The 21,293-nt window shown below is 38.3% G+C and overlaps 1 protein-coding gene across 1 annotated transcript in view; it reads right to left on the bottom strand.

The window, feature by feature from the left end:
* LOC107601227 (acid-sensing ion channel 2-like) overlaps positions 1-21,293 on the bottom strand; it is a 376,228-nt gene that overhangs the window by 9,564 nt on the left and 345,371 nt on the right. The window contains exon 3 of the mRNA XM_016293320.1: positions 13,458-13,608. Within this exon, the coding sequence (XP_016148806.1) occupies positions 13,458-13,608 (151 nt within the window). The remainder of the gene's footprint in view (positions 1-13,457; positions 13,609-21,293) is intronic.

The following is a 21,293-nucleotide window of genomic DNA, read 5'->3' as shown; positions in this document are numbered from 1 at the left end:
GATTCAGGGACGGTGTGTGCCGCCCACACACACCACATCGCGACTCCCATACCGGGAGCGCCAGTGACAGGGGAACAGGACAGATAGACAGTTTGGGATGGGCAGACAGTTCAGGGCAGACAGAGAGTTCAGACGAAGATGGGAGAAGAGCTGGCATGTCTGCATATACAGTGGGTACGGAAAGTATTCAGACCCTCTTAAATTTTTCACTCTTTGTTATATTGCAGCCATTTGCTAAAATCATTTAAGTTAATTTTTTTTCCTCATTAATGTACACACAGCACCCCATATTGACAGAAAAACACAGAATTGTTGACATTTTTGCAGATTTATTAAAAAAGAAAAACTGAAATATCACATGGTCCTAAGTATTCAGACCCTTTGCTCAGTATTTAGTAGAAGCACCCTTTTGATCGAATACAGCCATGAGTCTTTTTGGGACCATGGTGCAGGTAAGCTCTGTAGCTGGCTCTCGCACCTGGTGTGACGTCACGGGTTCTAGCTCCAGGGCGATCCTCAGCACTGTCCTCTCTTTGGCTCAGGCTCGTCGGTCGCAGTGGGCTCAGGCTCTTGCGCCACGAAGTGGGGTGATGGTGGGCTGGGCTCTGGGTCGAGCGGCATTTGCGATCGGGGCCGGACGCTCTCCAGACACCAGACGATCGTCTCGATCGTGAACAGGGACTTCAGCGTCTCGTCATCAAAAGTGGTAGTGCAGTAGCATCCCTTGCAAAATCCTCAATATTCTGGCTCCTCCGAGCCAGAGCAGAGAATCTTGCAGCATGCTCCATCATAACAACAAAAAAAAAAATAATAATGACTTTATTCAACAATTCATCTGGATGTAAACAATGTATGCTGTTCTGTGTCAGCTGCGTCACGCCGGATCTGTTTCCTACGTTGTTGTGATTTGATCTGAATGAAAACAGCGTATCCGTGTGACGCAGCTGACACAGAACCGCATACGCTGTTTACGTCCAGCTGATACTCTCCAAAATGGCGCTACAGGGTGACGTGGAGAAGATGAATTGTTGAATAAAGTCGTTGTTTTTATTTTTATTTTGCACACAAAATGTATTCTTGTAGCTTCGTAAAATTACGGTTGAACCCCTGATGTCACATGGATTATTTTACAGATCTCCTTGCTACGTTTCTGGACTTGGGAACATTTCAGTTGTATTGCTGTCTATGCAGGGTCAGACAGCTCTCAGATTCCATCAAAAATATCTTCATTTGTGTTCTGAAGATGAAGGCTTTACAGGTTTGGAACAACATGAGGGTGAGTAATTAATGACAGAATTTTCATTTTTGGGTCAACTAACCCTTTCAGCTCATAAAATAAATTTACATGAGCAGCATTTCATAGTCAAGCTGAAGTCTCCATTGGTCTGTCCATGTATGCAAAACATAACAGAATATTTCAAATTTCAAATAATGAAATATATATCAGATCATGTGCTCAATGCTGAGCCCAACTGTAGTGTGATTAATGTGTATAAACATGAACAAAGTCAAACTACGATCACATTATCTATGTCTGTAAATGTAATTTCACAAAAAAAGCACTAGTACATTTTCAAAGGAGTTTACACAACTTTTTAAAACATATACAATTTAAGAAGAAGTGCTCCTACTGGCTCAATAATTTGGTCGCAGTAGTTAACACCCTACTAAATGGGATGGTTTTCATATTTGAATGGGATAATCCTTTAATTAAATAACCTGGCATAAATGTATTCACATTGCCAGAATTATTTATTCTTGTATTTGTGTGTGCAGTGCTTAATTTGTAAATGAAACAAATCAGCAGTTAAAAGGCGCAGTGACCGACACTGACAATACAACTTCAGTTTTCCCGGAACATTCAATGACGTCACTAAATCCCTTGTTCACATTTAAACAGGTTAAAATAGTATTAGAGTAGGTTGGACACTAGGTGGTGCGTTGGGGTAATTTTCACTATGCAATTGTCTACACAACGCAAGGCTGTCTAATTCTAAACTTTAAAATATACATTTATTTTTATTTATTTTAATTGCACATTTAAATTAAACTGAAGGAAATCATAAATTTACATGCTTAAGGATTATTTCAACCATACATGAAGTGTGCCTGTGTGGAAAGTGACTGTGGTCCTTCTTGAGTCTTTCACAAAAAACGAGTGAGCGCTGTTTAAAAAATTTTAAATAGGCCCTATATAATATGCACTGTTGCTTAGTATTACGATTATAGCTTCAGATGCATGATATTTGTAGGGCCCTATGAAATCCGTTTTATTTTTGGCCCTATACAATTTCACACATTTACAACCTTGAGGTTCGTTTCACTGTTGCTCGCTGCTGCACGACCGTGTCCCATAGTTGTCTCTAATCTTTTAGATTTTTCATGTTATAAATAAAGAATTTCTTTAATGTTGTAAATCCCTTGTTCATATTTAAACAGGTTATAATAGTACTAGAGTAGGTTGGACACTAGGTGGTGCGTTGGGGTAATTTTCACTATGCAATTGTCTACACAACGCAAGGCTGTCTAATTCTAAACTTTAAAATATACATTTATTTTTATTTATTTTAATTGCACATTTAAATTAAACTGAAGGAAATCATAAATGTACATGCTTAAGGATTATTTCAACCATACATGAAGTGTGCCTGTGTGGAAAGTGACTGTGGTCCTTCTTGAGTCTTTCACAAAAAACGAGTGAGCGCTGTTTAAAAAATTTTAAATAGGCCCTATATAATATGCACTGTTGCTTAGTATTACGATTATAGCTTCAGATGCATGATATTTGTAGGGCCCTATGAAATCCGTTTTATTTTTCCCAAATTAGCCTAAGTTTTATTTTTTCCAAAATCTTTTTTTTTTTTTTCTTTTTTTTTTTTTCTGGATGATTATATTAAATTTTAACAAAAAACATGTCCAATTAATTAAAATCACAAAACTTGTTTAATTTAACAGCAATTTAGGCCTATTAAAATTTTAACAAAAATTACATTCAGGGCCCAAATTGTGCGCTTTCTTTTTTTTATTTTAATTTTTCTGTATTCCATTTTAATGGTTTAATCAAAAGCATATCTAATTAATTGAATTCATAAAAATAACTTAATTTATTAATTTGTATACAATAATAGGACCCTATGAAATTTAAATTTTATTTACTTATTTTTTAGAAATTCTGTGTTGTGTATTTTCATTTTTCTGGTAATCAAATGAAGGCGAAAACATGAATCGATCTTTCATTCCAATGAAAATTAAACAAACCCTTTCATTTTTGTACATTCAAAATGCTACACAAGAGAAGTTTACTGTAACGAGCAATGTCACGGAATTCACCAAATATTGAATGAATAAATCAAATGCAGTTCAGTACACTTCAATCAAACCGCGATATGGACTAGTGTATGTGAATATTAAATGGCAAAAAATACTATTTAGCTACTACAGACGACAACCGCGAGCGTTGCGCATGCTTAAATATTAAATTATTAAAATTAAATATCAAAAGAAACGCACGTCTGCGCCATTTATTCCGTCACATTCCGCGTTACACAGTAAATTCCGTTTTTATGAATAGATTCCGGGATTCCGTCCCCATTTTCTACATAGCCCTACTTTTGCTAAGAAGCACGTTCAATGCGGACGCACAGACGGTTGTCGTGGTAATGAACACCACAGCAACCACTTGTGAGTCCACGCTCATCTGGCATATAAAAAGCATTTTAGGGGGCCCTTGGCTTGTGGGGGCCCAAGGCGGTTGCCTACCTTTGCCTAATGGTTAAGTCGCCTCTGTGTGACAAAGCGACAGTTGCAAATCATTTGAACGTAGTGTCAGTACAGCTCGTCATAAATAGAACGAGGCATCAGTTTACTGAAGGGGATCGTGTCGTGTCGCGCCGCGCCGCGCCGCGTCCAGTGTAGACAACATCACTTGGTTATTTTGTCGGATCGCGCCACTCACGTCCGGTGTAGACATGGTGTGAGTTTTTTTAATGGGTTATGCTATAGCCCTGCTTGTTTTTAATGCTTTTATGAAATATCTGTATTGACTGCATGATCATATCTTCGTATTATTTACTGCCATGCAAGCCACAAAGTAAAGCTTGGCAAGCCGCACAATGAGTAACACTGATTTAATGTGTAAGCTGTTTGATCCCCCCCCAATATTCTAGCCATTCAATCTGTTTGTTCATGCCAAAGAGGATGATTTTTTTCGTCGATATGCGAACGCACATGAAGCCTACATTATAAATAATAGTTTAACATTGAAATACATTGCGGATATGGAAACATTGGATTTGTGCCGAATGAGAGAGGTACGTGAGACCAGTACTTTCAGTTTCACTTTGTTTTGGCTTCTTTAGCTTGATATATTTTTTCATTCTTGATCTGTTCTGCATACCGTTACATTTAAATGATTTGTTTTGGAGTGAGGGGAACTAGGCTATGATTATAGTGTTTATAATGTTTATACATTATAATATTCAACTTTATTTGGTATTATTTCTGGTATTAGCCTACACTCTCTCCAAACGTTCCGCTGCTCACAAAAGAGTGGAGAGAGTGCAGTAGCACCAACCAATGAGAGCGATTTTGAACTTAAGAAAGCTGATTGGTCAATAATATGTTGAGGACCAAATCTACAAATCATGCTCCAAATACATAAACCCGCAATTGCTCTGTCTCGTATGCACGCAATCATTGTCATGATATGCATTTGTTAATGCTGGATCTTTAAAAACAAATACCAGAATGCAAAAATAAAAAAAAAAGACATTTTCCGGAACAGGAATCCGGCAGGATCCGGCTCAAATTTAGCACTGTGTGTGTGTTACAATGAATCAGTAAGATTCAATCAGTCTTCACACTGATGCTCTTAGCAGACAGATGAGAAGGACTGTCTTCAACTTAAAACAATGTGTCTTTTCTCTTCCACCTGACACTTTAGATATTACAGATGAAAGACACATCATTATGAGGGGATGATGGGAAATGAGGTATACAGAGAGAGAGAGAGTGTGTGTGTGTGAAGGAAAGTCAACAGCACCTATTCGTAGAGTCTCTTTTCATCCTCTCTTGAGCGATCTATGACACATCGGGCTTCTATTTTTCATTTGTATAGACTCTAATGATTGTATAGACTCTAATCAAGACACATAAAGTGTTATCATTTTGCTGATAATCATTATGCTGATATTTTGCTGTGATTAATATATTTGGACACAACTAAACAATTGTCGGTTAAAAATGACTATTGACTTCAATTTGGGGTCCTCAGCTCAATAATTAAGCGAGTTTGTTTAATTAAAGTTTAGAAACGGAAATAAATCAATCAAATATTTGTCATGTGAAATTTAATATCTTTACAGATTGAGGCTGTTGATTCCAGACTTAGTGATCACCAGCCAAAACCTGCCGGCATTTCCACAGCTACAAAGTGGAAAGACAACACATGCTGCTGAACAGAATGCATAAATATCTGGCTTTGATCAGGAAGAGAGACGAGAGAGCAGGCATGAAGGACAGAAAGAGAGTGAAGAGAGGTTTAGTGGTCTCCTCCCTAAACTAGACCAACTATATATTACATATTGTAGCACAGAGGCATTCACCTTTCAAAACACACACACACACACACACACACACACACACGCTTCAGGGTAGAGCAAAGTTTGGAATTTCGAATGGGTTCCTTTTCAGTTCATGAGTTTGAATTTGAATTGATTTGAGCCTCACAGGGTGTTGAATTTGGAGTTTGAAGAGGAATGTTCTGAATTTAAAGTTACAGCAACGGAGGAATTTCATTAACCCAACACATTTTACATCAAAACATAACTGGATCATTAATTACTAATTATGCATATGTTTTCTCAACATGCTTTCTCAAATTTCTCTGAACTAAGCCCAATAATGTAAAACTAAATTCTCTGAACTAAGCCCAATAGTGTAAAATTAACAGCCATCAAAGCATTTTTTCCCACAAATGTTTCTATGCAGCACCACAAAATGTTTACCACATTGTTTCCAGATGACTTTATATTACATTTACAATATGTACACATTTTGTCAGCAGGGGCGCCGCTAAGGGGGTGAAATTTAGGACGACTCTATGGGCCCACGCACTTTTGGGGCCCCCAGAGATCTGTTCTATTAGTAGTAACAGTAGTAGTTGTAATGTAATAGAAATTATAAATGTATCTACCAAAGAGTTACAAATACAACAAAATGATGGCTTATTTCTGCATTTCCGGCAAAATGATCTGCCCCATTCACTGCATGGTTTTGTCCCGTCCTACGTAGCCTAGAGTCACTGAGTGAGATCAGATGGTAAACTGTCAAATTAGAGATGTCTTCGAGTTCGAGGGGGGGCAAACCGAGCCGGACGATTTAGTCAGTCGCACTTCTAAACACATTTTAGTTTTGCTATAGAAAATCTACAAATTCACACTCTGATTACACAGAGCAGCAGCAGAAAGCATGTGAGGTTGTCATGGCAACCAGATACTCTGCACGCGAATTACAGCTGCGCTTCTATTTTGCCACACTAAACTTAGCAATAAACACGTTGAAAATAATACACAATAAACATGTCTGTCAAAACTATCTCAAAAGTGGCTTTTATTAAGTAAACCAAAGAGTGAATTACTCATCCACTGTTTAAAAAGAAATACTTTAGTTGGGTTTCCACAGGCAGGGTCACAATTATCTACAGTGTATGAAGCTAAAGGTTTTGGGTTAAGATTCATAATGTAGAACATTTTTAACATTGTATGCTGTATGTGCATAGGTAGCTAGCAAACAAGGAATACAGCTGTTAAGCTAATAGTCACATTTAGCTGAGTAAGATCATTATTGAGAAATGTGGAATACTGCTGGAAATGCTGTTGTGGGGTATACTATTTATTATTTTAGGATTTTTTTTGTTTGCCCCAGTGAAGCATTTCTATTAATATAACTGATTAAGTAGTCAAACTCATTCCATATCAGCAGAATAGTGTGGTACAGTGTAATGTGGGGTTTTGTGTTTGGGTTTTGTTTCATGTTCATGTTTTCATGTCTTTTATTTTGTAATTGTTTCATGTAGTCAGTGTCATGCTTCCCTTGCCCTCATGTATCCTTGCCCTGCCTTGTGTATGTGTCATGTTCTGATTGGTTGTCTTAGTCATGTGTCTTGTTTCCCAACCTTCAGTGGACTGATTAGTTACAGAATACACAACCCCCACAATGAACCCAGCAGATCATCTTGTTCGCCTCCGTCAAGGTAATCACTCCATTGAGGATTATGTGGAGGATTTTTGTGGACTTTATCACCAGGTAGATTTTAATGAAACGTTCCTTAAGCACATCTTTCGTTTTGGTTTAAATAAGGCCATTTCTCATTTAATGCCACGCAATACCCCTCAATGGACTCTGGAAAAATACATTGACTTTGCCTTGTTGCTGGCTGATTCACCATTCACTGTGGGTGTCATGGAGGAGGAACATGACACTTCCCCAAAGCCTGTTTACGTCATGCCTGCCAAGCCAAGGTCTGCTCACATCATGTCTGCCAAGCCACAGCCTGCTCGCGTCACGCCTGCCAAGCCACAGCCTGCACACATCATGTCTGCTACGCCAAGGCCTGCTCACATCATGCCCGCTACACTCTTAAAAATAAAGGTGCTTCAAACGGTTCTTCAAGCGATGCCATAGAAGAACCATTTTTGGTTCCACAAAGAACCATTCAGGCAAAGGTTCTTTAAAGAACCATTTCTTTCTTAGCTTTTTATAATCTGAAGAACCTTCTTTCGCCACAAAGAACCTTTTGTGAAACATAAAGGTTCTTTATGGAACCATTTAGACGGTTCTTCTATGGCATCGTGAAGCACCTTTATTTTTAAGAGTGTAGTCCAGGACCTGCTCACACCATGCCAGTTATGTTAAAGTTTACTCATGTCATATCTACCAAGTCAAAGCCTGATCACGTCATGTCTGCCAAGCCAGAGTCTGCTAATGTCATGTCTGCTACCCCAGGGCCTGCTCACGTCACGTCTGCCAACCCAGAGCCTGCTTCCGTCATGTCTGCTACTCCAAGTCCTCTTCACGTCACGTCACGTCTGCCAAGCCAGAGCCTGTTAACATCATACATCATCACACACAAGAGTCTCTTCACAAAATGGCCGCTCTTCTAGAGTCTCGTCACGTCTCAGCTGATCTTCCAGAGTCTCGTCACGACATGGCCGCCATTTCAGAGTCTGCTCACGCCACGCCGGAGTCCCCGGCCAAGATGGCCGCCATGCCTGAGTAGGACGCGAAGCTCACGTCTGCCAAACCAGAGCCTGCTTCCGTCATGTCTGCTACTCCAAGTCCTCTTCACGTCACGTCACGTCTGCCAAGCCAGAGCCTGTTAACATCATACATCATCACACACAAGAGTCTCTTCACAAAATGGCCGCTCTTCTAGAGTCTCGTCACGTCTCAGCTGATCTTCCAGAGTCTCGTCACGACATGGCCGCCATTTCAGAGTCTGCTCACGCCACGCCGGAGTCCCCGGCCAAGATGGCCGCCATGCCTGAGTAGGACGCGAAGCTTGGGCCAAGACTGAAAGGTCTGATTGCTAGTGTGATGGACCCACCTCTGATGTCGGTGCGAGCTGCAGGCATCCCGGTGACGTCAGCGCTCTCAAGCCCCGCCGTCTTAGAGGTCCTGCCACACTCTGCTGCCCTTCCTGTAATGGTGGTCACCATTTTGAGTGTGTGGGCTGCACACTACGCTCCTGAGGCCTCTTCTGTCCACGAGTCTGCTCCTGAGGCCTCTTCTGTCCACGAGTCCGCTCCTGAGGCCTCTTCTGTCCATGAATCTGCCTCGGAGGCCTCTCCTGTCCATGAATCTGCCCCAGTGGCCTCTCCTGCCTATGAGTCTGTCTCAGAGCCCTCTCTTATCCACGAGTCTGCTCCAAGGGCCTTTCCTGTGCCCCCAGAAGTGGTAGCATCTGCTGCAGAACCTCCTGGCCCTCCGTTCCGCCTCCACTCCACCACCCTCCTGGACTTTTTGGGTTTTGTTTGGGCGTCTGGAGCCGCCCTTAGAGGGGGGAATATGTAATGTGGGGTTTTGTGTGTTTTGTTTCATGTTCATGTTTTCATGTCTTTTATTTTGTAATTGTTTCATGCTGTCAGTGTCATGCTTCCCTTGCCCTCATGTATCTCTGCCTTGTGTATGTGTCATGTTCTGATTGGTTGTCTTAGTCATGTGTCTTGTTTCCCATTGGTTTGTTCTTGTCATGTGCCCCGCTTGTTTGCTATAAGTAGCCATCATGTTGCCATTGTCTCTCGTCGTGTATTGAAGTTGTAACCCGCTGTCGGTGAGTCTAGTCTGTTTGTGCCTCGTCAAATCTGTTCATGCCTCGTCAAGTCTAGTCTGTGTATATTGTTTGGATCACACTTGTAAATAAAACTGCACTTGAGTTCTTACTATGCTCGCCTTCAGTGGACTGATTCGTTACATACAGAAAGTCTATGTTCATAGAAAAGGTTCTGAATTAATTATGTTCCTGATACCTAATGGGCAAAAGCAATAGGTCAATATTATTAAATTGCAGACAAAGATTTTGAATAGCTAGGTTGGCTTGTACACTATATTGCAAAAAGTATTGGCACACCCCCTTCTAATGAACAGGTTTGTCTACTTTAGTAAATTCCATGAGTACAAATCTTAAAGTCCCCATGAAATCAAAATTAAAGTTTTTTTGGGTGTTAGTATCAATATGTTAGTCTTAAAGGGGTCATATGATGCGATTTCAAGTTTTCCTTTCTCTTTGGAGTGTTACAAGCTGATTGTGCATAGATAAGATCCCTGAAGTTGCAAAGACTAAAGTCTCAAAACCAAAGAGATATTCTTTATCAAAGTTAAGACTCTGCCACGCCCCCCTAAAATGGCTCGTTCTAACACGCCCCCACATATCTACCTCACTATGTGGAAATATTAGCATAATGCCGCCCAAATGTTCACGCAAAGAAAGAAGATAGCCACAATACTTTGGGCAATATAGTGTATGTTTGGTGCGGTAGGGGGCCCAACCTCATATTCTTTCATAGGGCCCAAAATTGCCCTGTTTGTCAGTATGTAAACACAGCATTCATGGGGCATGAAGTGCTTTTCCACCATTGTCCATATTAAATATAACACTCCTATAGGTGGCATTTTAAGGGCCAGATTTACTAACAGCTTGCATCTTGTGTCTTTTGCCATTAAAACAGCACTGTCAGTATTTACTAAAGACACACAGTGTCCCTTTCAGACGCAAAAATTTATGGGAGGAGAGTATTAAAATGAATCACGCAACGTGATTTACTAACGTTTGTGCTTGTCAAAAAGCATGTCTTAAAGCGGGAGGTAACTCTTGGTAGACTGCGCTGGTCATTATGGAAATGAGATGTTGCATCTGTGTTCTTTAATCTCCTCCCATCTGCACTTTTCTTGAATTGCGCTCTAACACTAATTTTCCCTGTTTAGTAAACCTTGCCCTATAAGCATTGATTATTATCATAATTTCATGGAAATAACCAATATGTTGTGTATGACTTGTTTATGGGTAAATAATACAGAGATAAGTTGTATTAAAAATATTGCATTTTTGTATTAATAATAATAATAATCATCATTTTATTCTTATTAAAAACCTGCATATATATATATATATTATTTCATTTAATTTTAACTTTACTTATTCAAACTCACTTGCACACATGGCTACAAATCAAAAAAAGAAAAGAAAAAAAGCATAAACAAGAATTCACATAAAATAAAGAAAGCAACATGGAGACAAACATGAAAAGGCCTTTTGATAAAGCTGAAACATTTTTTAAGGCATTGTGCTCACTGAATCAATAACATCATCTCAAAAAAAAAAAACAGAACATCCAGAGATGTGCAGGTAAACAAATATTTTAAACCATGATCAGTCTGAATATTCAATAATACATAGTAATTCACGCATGCACAGTCGCTCTCTTTCTCTACATTTATTTAGAAAAATTTAATCTTACAGTGATAATTTATTATACTTTAGAATTCTAGATCGTACAACCCACAGATAAGATAACTAACGAAAGTTAACCAACTTACATTGACTTTAATTTTTATCTTTTACAAGGAGAGATAATGAAAGTAAGTTTATTTAGTATGAAGGAACTAATTTAGAAGAATAACACAAAAACATGAACAGGAAAGAGAAGTGAAATGAGAAAGGGGAATGCGAAATGCATTTAAACAAGAAAGTAAAGTAGTGATCTTTCAACTGAATTTACATTACTGCTGAGCTTCACCACCGCATCCAAAAAACAATAAACACATACATATTCCCATTCAAGCACACCAAATCTTGCTCTACATAATATATTGTTTATCTCCCCATTTCTTCTTTCAAAGTGAATAAGTTCTTCATCACTCTGCATTCATCAGAGTTGGAAACCAGCAGAGAGAATGACGGATTGGCTGCACATTTATTCGGTGAGGCTCAGGGATCTCTCTCAATGTATTAAATTTGAAAAAGATGATAGCAAGTTTATCATGGACTCTTTCTCTGCTCCAGACGTGTCATCTTCCTTGTGCTTCGTGCCAAGATTTTTCAGCACGACGTAGCACATTTATTATAGTACATATGCATGCACACACTTCCTCTTCACCTCTTCCATTTCCAATTTTTCCATTTCTTTCCCCATGGCCCTCCAAAAATGTTCGAGTGTCAGAGGTAGAGCAGTGGATGCAGACAGATGACTTTCTGGTCTTGATCATTTAGACTCCAAAGAAAGTAAACAATACAGCAGGTGATCTGCTGATTTTTCATCTATCCAATCGGTGCTAGATTTTTTTTTTCATTTTCACACCTCCCTTTGAAGCTTGAAAAACTCCCCCACCAATATAGCCTCATCTACTCTATCTTAGTAGTGGAAGTTCACTAAAAAACTGCTGTGAAAAACATCAACTCCATTTTGTCTTTCAGCATTATGTGCCTTTTTCTGTTGAAGAATAAAACAGCATTATGTTTAAAAAAAATAAATAAACAATGAAACTTTACATTTTATTTTGTTGAATAATGAAAAGTTCATCTATTTTGCCAGTAAGCCTATAGTGTTCTTTTATTTTCTGTGCAAAGATCTTTTTGATCATTTTATCCAAATGTCCTCAAATAAATGAATACATAATAAATAAAAACATCTTTGCCGGAGCAATATCAAAGGATAAGTTCATCCAAAAATGAAAATTAATTTACTCAACATGGAACACAACAGGAGATGGATGTGGGATGAGAGGATAGTGGCTCTCAAGCGCCAAAAATTGCATAAAAGAATCATAAAAGTGATTCCAAATGAGGAATATTCAGAGTCTTCTGAAACCATACGATAGATTTGTGTCATTATTCACTGAACATCTTCATACAATTCAAATCTGGTGCTTTAATGATACACGCGAGAATGTGTTTACATAAGAGCAGTGCAGTGAGAACGCTGGACACCATATAAAGAGCAGAAGAAAATGCAGACAAACTTCATTGGTTTTTGCTTGCATCATCATAGCATTAAATCTGAATGCAAGGAAGAGAATGAGACCTCAGTATTCACCTTTACAAAATCTCCCCAAAGGCACTTGCCCCACAGCACTGCTCTAATGGCTGATTCGACAACAGATGGACTTTGGGCCATAACACAGGCTATATACTGGATCTATGGTACATCGGAATTTTAGAAGAATTGTCCATATCCTTCACAGTTATGTGAAGGTGAGGAAAAAGTAAATCCAAAGAATTTACGCATCAGCCATGCAAGCAGCAATAAAGCTGAGGTACAGTACGTGCCATTGCTTTAAAGGCCACTCTTCCAAAACAGCTGATGAAATGCATAGTCATCACGCTCTGATTCCTTCTCATTGTTAATTGTCGGAAAAAGTATGTCGATATTTCTTGGAATAAATTTGAATTCAGCCTCAGCTAAACTTGTAACCTTTCAAATGCTAATGAATCTTTTGCTGGGAATACTCAATGCCGCTCTCTTAATCCTAAATGCTTTCATCTCCTTTGAAATATCGTGCACACTACAAGGGAAGCTATGCTTTGCATGGGTGTCACAATGGTAATCAAAAAAGTGAAGTTTTTGTATACCACTTTTCAGAGAAGTGTAGCTGCATCAGATCAGTTCAACAGCATGCAAGAACTTCTATTTGATAATGAATCCCACTGGATTTGTCAACACCATTACAGCATCACAGCTGTTCTTCAAGGTATGCGTCTCTCACAAATATTCACCACGTCCCTGGGGACGGCGTCACACTGAAAGCGCTGACAAAACCTTGCCCTAATCAGACACCTGTAAGACAATCAGAGTTTCTCCTGCAAATGAGGAGAGATGTTTAACAAGGAAAACCTCTGGGAAAGCTCAAGTGTACATAGTGTGATTAGGGTTGACTGCATGTGTGTGTGTGAGTGTGTGTACCTGTTTCTCCCCAAACAGGCAGGTATTCATCTTGCTGGATGTCCAGCATGATCTCCAGGCCGTTGCCTGTGCCTCCTTTCATCGTAGTCCTCAAAGTCTTCCCCTCTTCGGCAGTGTTAAACATGTAACACTTCCCATAACGTGTAAACACCTGGAAAGAGAAAGAGAGAAAGTTTATTAGACTTCATCGATTTTTTTATTCATTGATTCGTAACATGCTGTTGATTTCCACAAACAATAATTTTGACTTACTCTGCATGTGTATAAATGCCATGAAATACAGTTAAATAAATTTTTAATGAAAGCTCAGCAGGCAAATTGGCCCGTTTAAAAGTACTAATGTGAAGCTTGTATATTTTTTATTACATGTATATTTTTACATTTCATTAATAATTTAGCATCAGAAAATTTATATTTATTGAGCTGTAAAGTTGTCTGAATCGTCCTCCTGAGATGGCAATTCTCTCTAGGTCGATATGAACGCATGCGGCTCCAAATAAACAGTTGTTTACATATCACCTGCAATATTTATGTCCTGTCCCTCCTGTGCCTTCCTGGTATTCCTTGCACAGATACCAAAAAATACCTGAGTGACCTTACTTTTTTAACTGGTCATAACAAGAGTTAAAATATACATAACTATAATTGATATATTGGAGCTGGTTGACACAAGGGACGGTAATTATAACATTTGGAGTCTTGTGTTTTTTGTAGCCAAGACTGTAAAGTGTTTACTTTTGAAAAGGTTTGACAGTTACATATTGAAAGATTTAATTGCAGTACTGAAAATTATAGGCTTCAATTTTCATAGGCCTTATAGGCTGCTATTATTTCTGTACGTAGCATAATGTGTTTTGCTTCAATTTATACACACACACGAGTCAGAATAGCTGTGATAATTGGCTGTATGCTCCAGACACAGTACACAGAAATTTGTTTGAAATAACCCAAAATATTACTTTGGATTTCTATCAGAAAATGAAAATTCTGTCACATATGCCATGCACTCACTCTCATATTCTATTTCTTTCTTCTGTGGAAGAAAAAAGAAGGCATTTTGAAGAATGTATTGGCTACTCTTTTTCATGCAGGTAAAATGAACGAAGAGCTGACGTCATGCTTCAAAAGAATGCAAAAGCACCATACAAGTATTATAAAAATGGTCCAGGCAACTATATTCTTCTAAAGTCATGTGATAGCTTTGTGGGAGGAATTTAAGTCATTATTGACTGATCTCCTTCCCCTCTAAAACCAGATAAGTCTTGAGTCACCACAAATAACAAATCATGCAGACTGTTTTTGATTTACTGGAAAGATCAAATTCAAAGGGAAAATTTCACAAATTGGGCACCAATACTTCTCTCATGGCCTCTCATGAATATTTAAAAGGAGAACTAGGGGTGAAGTTGGAAGTGAATTAAACATTTTTTTTGCAAAATTTTGATCTATTTAAAGTCTATTACTCACACAAAGCATTCGCATGGCTTCAGAAGACTTGGAAAGCACAAGTCATATGGACTTTCATACTGTTTTAATGCTGCTTTTTAGCCCTTTTGGAAGCTTGAAAGCTCTAGTCCCCCTACATTATAATTGCCCAGAAAAGAGCAGCCAGTAGATTATCCTTTTGTGTTCCGCAGAAGAAAGACCCTCTACAGGTTTGGAAGGACATGGTGAATTTTTACAAACCCGATTCCAAAAAAGTTAGGACACTGTACAAATTGTGAATAAAAACAGAATGCAATGATGTGGAAGTTTCAAATTTCAATATTTTATTCAGAATACAACATGGATGACATATCAAATGTTTAAACTGAGAAAATGTATCATTTTAAGGGAAAAATAAAATTTCATGGCATCAACACATCTCAAAAAAGTTGGGGCAAGGCCATGTTTACCACTGTGTGGCATCCCCTCTTCTTTTTATAACAGTCTGCAAACGTCTAGGGACTGAGGAGACAAGTTGCTCAAGTTTAGGAATAGGAATGTTGTCCCATTCTTGTCTAATACAGGCTTCTAGTTGCTCAACTATCTTGGGTCTTCTTTGTCGCATCTTCCGCTTTATGATGCGCCAAATGTTTTCTATGGGTGAAAGATCCATGCGTTTAACATCATTCAGTTATAATCGCTGTTCATCAGACTGACAGTCGTATGTGTTATGGGGTTTACATTTCTTGCATTTCTTGCCTTGTTTGTTTGAGGAACATGATTAGAACTGTGCAGCATCTTCATCTTCAGGCAAGCCCTCTGGCTCACCCTTAAAATGCATATATTAGAGAAAATACTCTTTTTTGCTGTGGTTCTGTGAGAGCTAGATAACATCTGATTCCAGGATGCAAAGTGAATCTCTCTGTCACCCTTCAGAGCCCTTCCTCATCAAAGCCCTCGAGGAAAGAGCAATAGAACGACCCCAATGTTCCCTGTTCAGATGACATGCAGGAGAAAGGACGGAGAGCTGGGTGCATTTATATTCATTTACCAATGAAGGTATTTTACACAGCGAACTGAACAGAGACAAATACAACCATTTAAGAGTAATGGAGTGAAAAGGGACCACCACCTTTTACAAAGCCCAAGTCCTTTATCCCTTTCGTTCTGCTTTTAGCTCTAATTTGGGTCTAAACTCGATAGTGAAATGATATGTAATTAAGAGAGGGAGATAAAGCAATTCTCTGCTTGTTTTGATGATAACGTACAAGACATAAATGGAAAAATCTGGATCCCTTGTTATACAGTACATAATGATGATAATTATGATTATGCATGTTTCAGCCCCCCTCAGTGTATAAGAATCGAGATTCTTTAAAGAAAAAGTTCAACCAAAAATGAAAATGTAAAATAATTTACTCAACCTCAAGTCATTCCAAACCTACATTCTTTTTTTTTTCGTCTGTGAAACACCATATTGTATTTTTTATTTTTATTTTTATTTTTTGTGGTCCATACAGTTAATGTTGTTTCGGACCCCATTTACTTTCATTGTGCAAGCAAAAACAGTTGAAGCATTCTCCCACAAAAGAAAATAAGCCAATACAGGTTTGAAACAACAAGAGGGTGAGTACATGATGAAAGAATTTTTATTTTTTAGGTGAACTAACCTTTAAGCACAGAGAGGTGTACTATATTTCTCTACCAGAGGTGCAATCCACTGACTGAAAAGCAAAAATGTTGAAAGATTTTGGTCTTCGCTCGAACATCAGCATGAAACTGTGTTTGGAAACCTGCTTTGAAACTGCATCTTTCCAAGGATTGGTGTGCAGAACGCTGATCTAAGATCTCTGAAAGAGCTGCTTCTATCTAGTGTAGGAGTTTGATGGATGGATGAATGATTGAGAAGGTTTCTCCTTACAGCATGTCTGTACACACACACACACACACATGGACGTTCAAGATAAATCACCATAGCCTGCAGCTGCCAGACCACAGCCCACAAAATCGACATGAATATTCAGTCTCATCCTTCATGCCTGAGCTAAGTGCTTGCAGAGATCACCCTTTAAAGATAGAGAGAGAGAGTAATATACAGTCCTCATTTCCTGCAATGACTGACAGCTTTACTTCTTTTTCTTGTTCTCTGTTTCAAATTAAATTACATTTCAACTGACAAGGCAAACAGAAGCAAGGATTTCCACTCAAGATAACTTGCGGCTTATTAAATAGGAACCAGCAACTTAAAGCCATCTTCCGTCATAAAACCAAAGATGTCTCTTTAGAACCAGACCATCCGTTTAGGATTTAAGCCATACAGCTCTGACAATGAGCTAATGACGTAACAATTTCATCTAAAAACTCAAACCACCTTAATAAAAGATGCAATTTAAAGGTGGCTGCTAATCGCTGTGTTACTAAATGAGGTTTTAGGAGGAGTTAACCAAAGACTTAGCATCCTAAAATGACATCTGCAAAAATTTCTCACAGAATACTGATATAGCTACAAATCACACAAATACATATCACCCTTTAAAAACAGTCAATAAGCCATTATGAATGCTGTTGTTTGGAATAAAGACCTTGTTGGTGCACTTGACCTTGTCATTACCACTTAGTGCCTAGCATGTTAACGTCAAAGTCATTGTAAACATGCCAATAGTCGTTTGCTGTTATTGACCAAGGATGTTTCTCTGAACTAACAGCAAACAGCAAAACATTTGTGAATGCTTGATTTGAGCACACATGCCAAATACTTTCTTAATAGCCTCTAAAACACTTGAAAAAATCTTCCATTAGTACTGTAATTTGATGCTTTTATGTCAAGACAAGACAACTTCTGTTACCTCAAGGTTAGCAGGTTACTGTTAAAACACAGGATGTTACGAAACACATACATTCACTTTCAATTAACTTGCATCTCATAGCAAAGTCACATTTGTGACAACTTCAGAAGCGTGTGTTTCGTTGTGGATGTTGGTGTACAAGCGACCTTTGTGAGCTAAATCAAACTCATTAGCTGGTTTGTGCGCATCTGCGAACACAAACAAAATCTCAGTAAACATTCAAAGAAAGGAAGCAGTTTGAGTGTTCTAGAACAAAATGGCATGACCTGGTTTGAGTGATGCCCATTGCTTTTAATGACACAGACAGAGACGCTATTAGCGAAGGTGCTTGTGAGATATGGCTGTAGGCAAGAGAAGCTTGGCTGTGGCAGGGCTCCTTTGACAGGTGAATGTGCGACGAGTCGACCGTAAGAACATGCTGACGAGGAATACATTATGATAATCATATTTAGGGAAAGCAGTAGGAGATAAAGCACAACTTGATGTTCACAAAAGGTCACGCTCATTTACATCTAGTTGTTTAGCTGCTCTCTCTCGCACGTTCAAGGTTTTGATTAAGAATATAGATGTATGAATAAATCAGGTTAATCTGAATATTTATGGGGTCTGTGATTATTTGGAGTGGTCTGAAACATCTTCTCGACTGCTAACTACTGTGTTAACGGAGCATGATATGAACACTCCCCGTAGAGCTGATCACCTTGTATTCGCACCCGCTATTTTTTTATTTACTGACTGATAATTCAGTTTGTAGATCGGCTCTCTGACTGACAGGGTATTTATCACTGAAACTGTGAAAATTAAGACTACCCCAAGGGTTTTAAACCTGCAGAGAAAAATGTGGTCTTTTCTGCAAATGTTCACACTAAGTAAAGTCTTCCTCAAAACTGGAGAAGTTTCAACTGGTGTGCCAGGAGCATAATGTTTTGCCATTTCCCATCTAAAGACCTGGAAGTGCTCTATGATGTCTCTGAGTCTTATCAGTCACCGGCCTGGTGGGTTTTTATCTCCCTTGTCGCCTGCCACATGGATTATCTTCTTCAGACATGGATGCCATCATTTTCTCATTTCATTCGCTGTCTCCAGGCCCTCCTCCATTCTTTTATTTCTCTCTACAGTGTGTGTTTATCTCTAAAGTGGCTTTTGCACCATGAAGTGTCTGTTATGTTTCCATAGGATGAAATATCAGTTTGATGAATTTATTGCTGTAGATACTCAAAATACTACAAAAAAATCATTTAAAAAGTGATTCTTAATTAATTAAATTTTCACTGAAATAAACCGAAAAAAACAGAGAGAGAGAGAGCGCGTGGGTGTGTAGTATATATATATATATACAGTGGTGTGAAAAGGTTTTTGCCCCCTTCCCGTTTTTTAAAATATTTTGCATATTTGTCACACTTAAAAGATTCAGATCATCAAACAAATTTTAATATTACACAAAGATAATGGAAGTAAATACAAAATGCAGTTTTTTAAATGATGATTTCATTTATTAAGGGAAAAAAAACTGTCCAAAGCTACGTGGCCCTACGTGAAAAATTAATTGCCCCTCCTGTTACATCATGAAAGAACTGCAATTAACCACATTATTTTAGAAAGCTGAGTTAAATTTCACTAGTCACACCCAGGCCTGATTACTGCCAGACCTGTTGAATCAAGAAATCACTCAAATAGAACCTGTCTGACAAAATGAAGCATGCTTAAATAGCAACACATCATGCCGCGAAATTTAAAAACTGCATTTTGCATTTACTTGCATTATCTTAGTATAATATTAAAATTAGTTTGATGATCTGAATCTTTTAAGTGTGACAAATATGCAAAACATTTTAAAAACAGGAAGGGGGCAAAAACCTTTTCACACCACTGTATATATATATATATATATATATATAACGGTAGTTATTTTAACTTACCAAACATTTATTTATTTATTATAATATACCTTAAATATACTTAAAGTCAAACTTTGTTTAACAACAACAGCAACATCAATCTTATTACAGTACTCTTAATCATCTTAATTATAGAAAATTTATTAAACAATCAAAACATGTAATCGTTATTAAGTCATGGTAACTTGATATTTAAGACATTTACTAATTCTGCAAGTCAATTCAACTTAAGTCAAGCAAACATTTGCCGTCATTTTTTTCTACCATATATTTTTACAGAGAGAGGAAGAGAGCAGAAAAATCCTTGCTGTTGAGTAGATCTAGCCTTTGAGTGGAAGAGAAGTGAGTCCAGACGCATTATCTCCTCACTCTGGACAGGAAATGCCAATGCCTTGCGGCTAATGACATAATGCCAGGACATTTTTGACAGTCTGCTACCCAAACCTGCTCTGCCTCATGATTCCACACGGTCAATCACACCATCACAAAATCAACGAAACACTGACATTTTTATGGTGTCATCGTTCAAATTCAACTCAGGAACAGAAAAAAAAGATGGTCAAGAAACTCAAAGTTTCCAAGTAGGCCTCCATTAAACCCCACGAAATCTGAGTTACTTACTGTAACTATTACACCTTGGGAATGGAAACCTTCGAAGAGATAGTTTACCCAAAAATGCAGTCATTTACTCACCCTCGTGTTGTTAAAAACCTTTTTTTCTTCTTCTTTGGAACATAAAAGAAGAAATTTTGAGGAATTTTTATTTTTGTCTATACATTGGAAGTCAAAACTGTTTGGTTACCAACATTCTTCAAAATATCTTCTGTTATGTTCCACAGAAGAAAGAATTTGACACTGGTCTTGAGCAACATGATGAGTAAATGTTTACAATTTTTTTTGTTTTTGGATGAATTATTCCTTTAAAATGCTGCCATAACACCTCCACATCCATTGTGTCTAAAACTTTCAGCTGTTTCATATCTCAAAACAAAAGTGAGAAGAACGTAACTTGCCACGAGTGAAAATTACAGAGTGAAAAGATTTCAAAATACCACCACTTTCTCCCACATAATAGAATAAAAAGAGACTAAGCAGGAAACCGGTTTCCTGATTACCACAGTAATTGCACCGGACCAGCATTTCCACTAATATGACATAAGCAGGTAATACAACACTTATCTCCATAGACAAATTCCCATTCTGCCACAACAACTCACCGGAGGATGGAGCAATGATGGGAAAATTTAAATCAGGTGTGTTAAGAACCAGTTAAGTGCTTTTATCAAAGCCAAATAGGACTAGAGCATTCTGACCGCCTTTATTGTGATGTGGTCCTGCTTTGTTCCCCTAAATTGATTTCCATTTTGCAATGGATTGTCACAGGATGGAACGGAGAGGGTCTGGGCGGGGTGTTTACCGGCAGTTATGTTAATAAAAATCTGTAGAGTTGCAGGGTGAGCACTTTGCTTCATGAAGCATTAACAGTGATGGGTGTGAGAGGGTGAATAATTCATAATACAAACCACCGACGAAATGCGAACACAACGGACACACACACACACACACACACACTCACTCACTCACTCACTCACACACACACACACACACACACACACACACACACACACACACACACACACACACACACACACACACACAAAAACACA

This window comes from Sinocyclocheilus grahami, unplaced genomic scaffold (genome assembly GCF_001515645.1).
Source record: "Sinocyclocheilus grahami isolate Dianchi unplaced genomic scaffold, SAMN03320097.WGS_v1.1 scaffold302.1, whole genome shotgun sequence".
NCBI classification, from domain to species: domain Eukaryota; kingdom Metazoa; phylum Chordata; class Actinopteri; order Cypriniformes; family Cyprinidae; genus Sinocyclocheilus; species Sinocyclocheilus grahami.
This window is presented reverse-complemented; position numbering and strand designations above follow the sequence as displayed.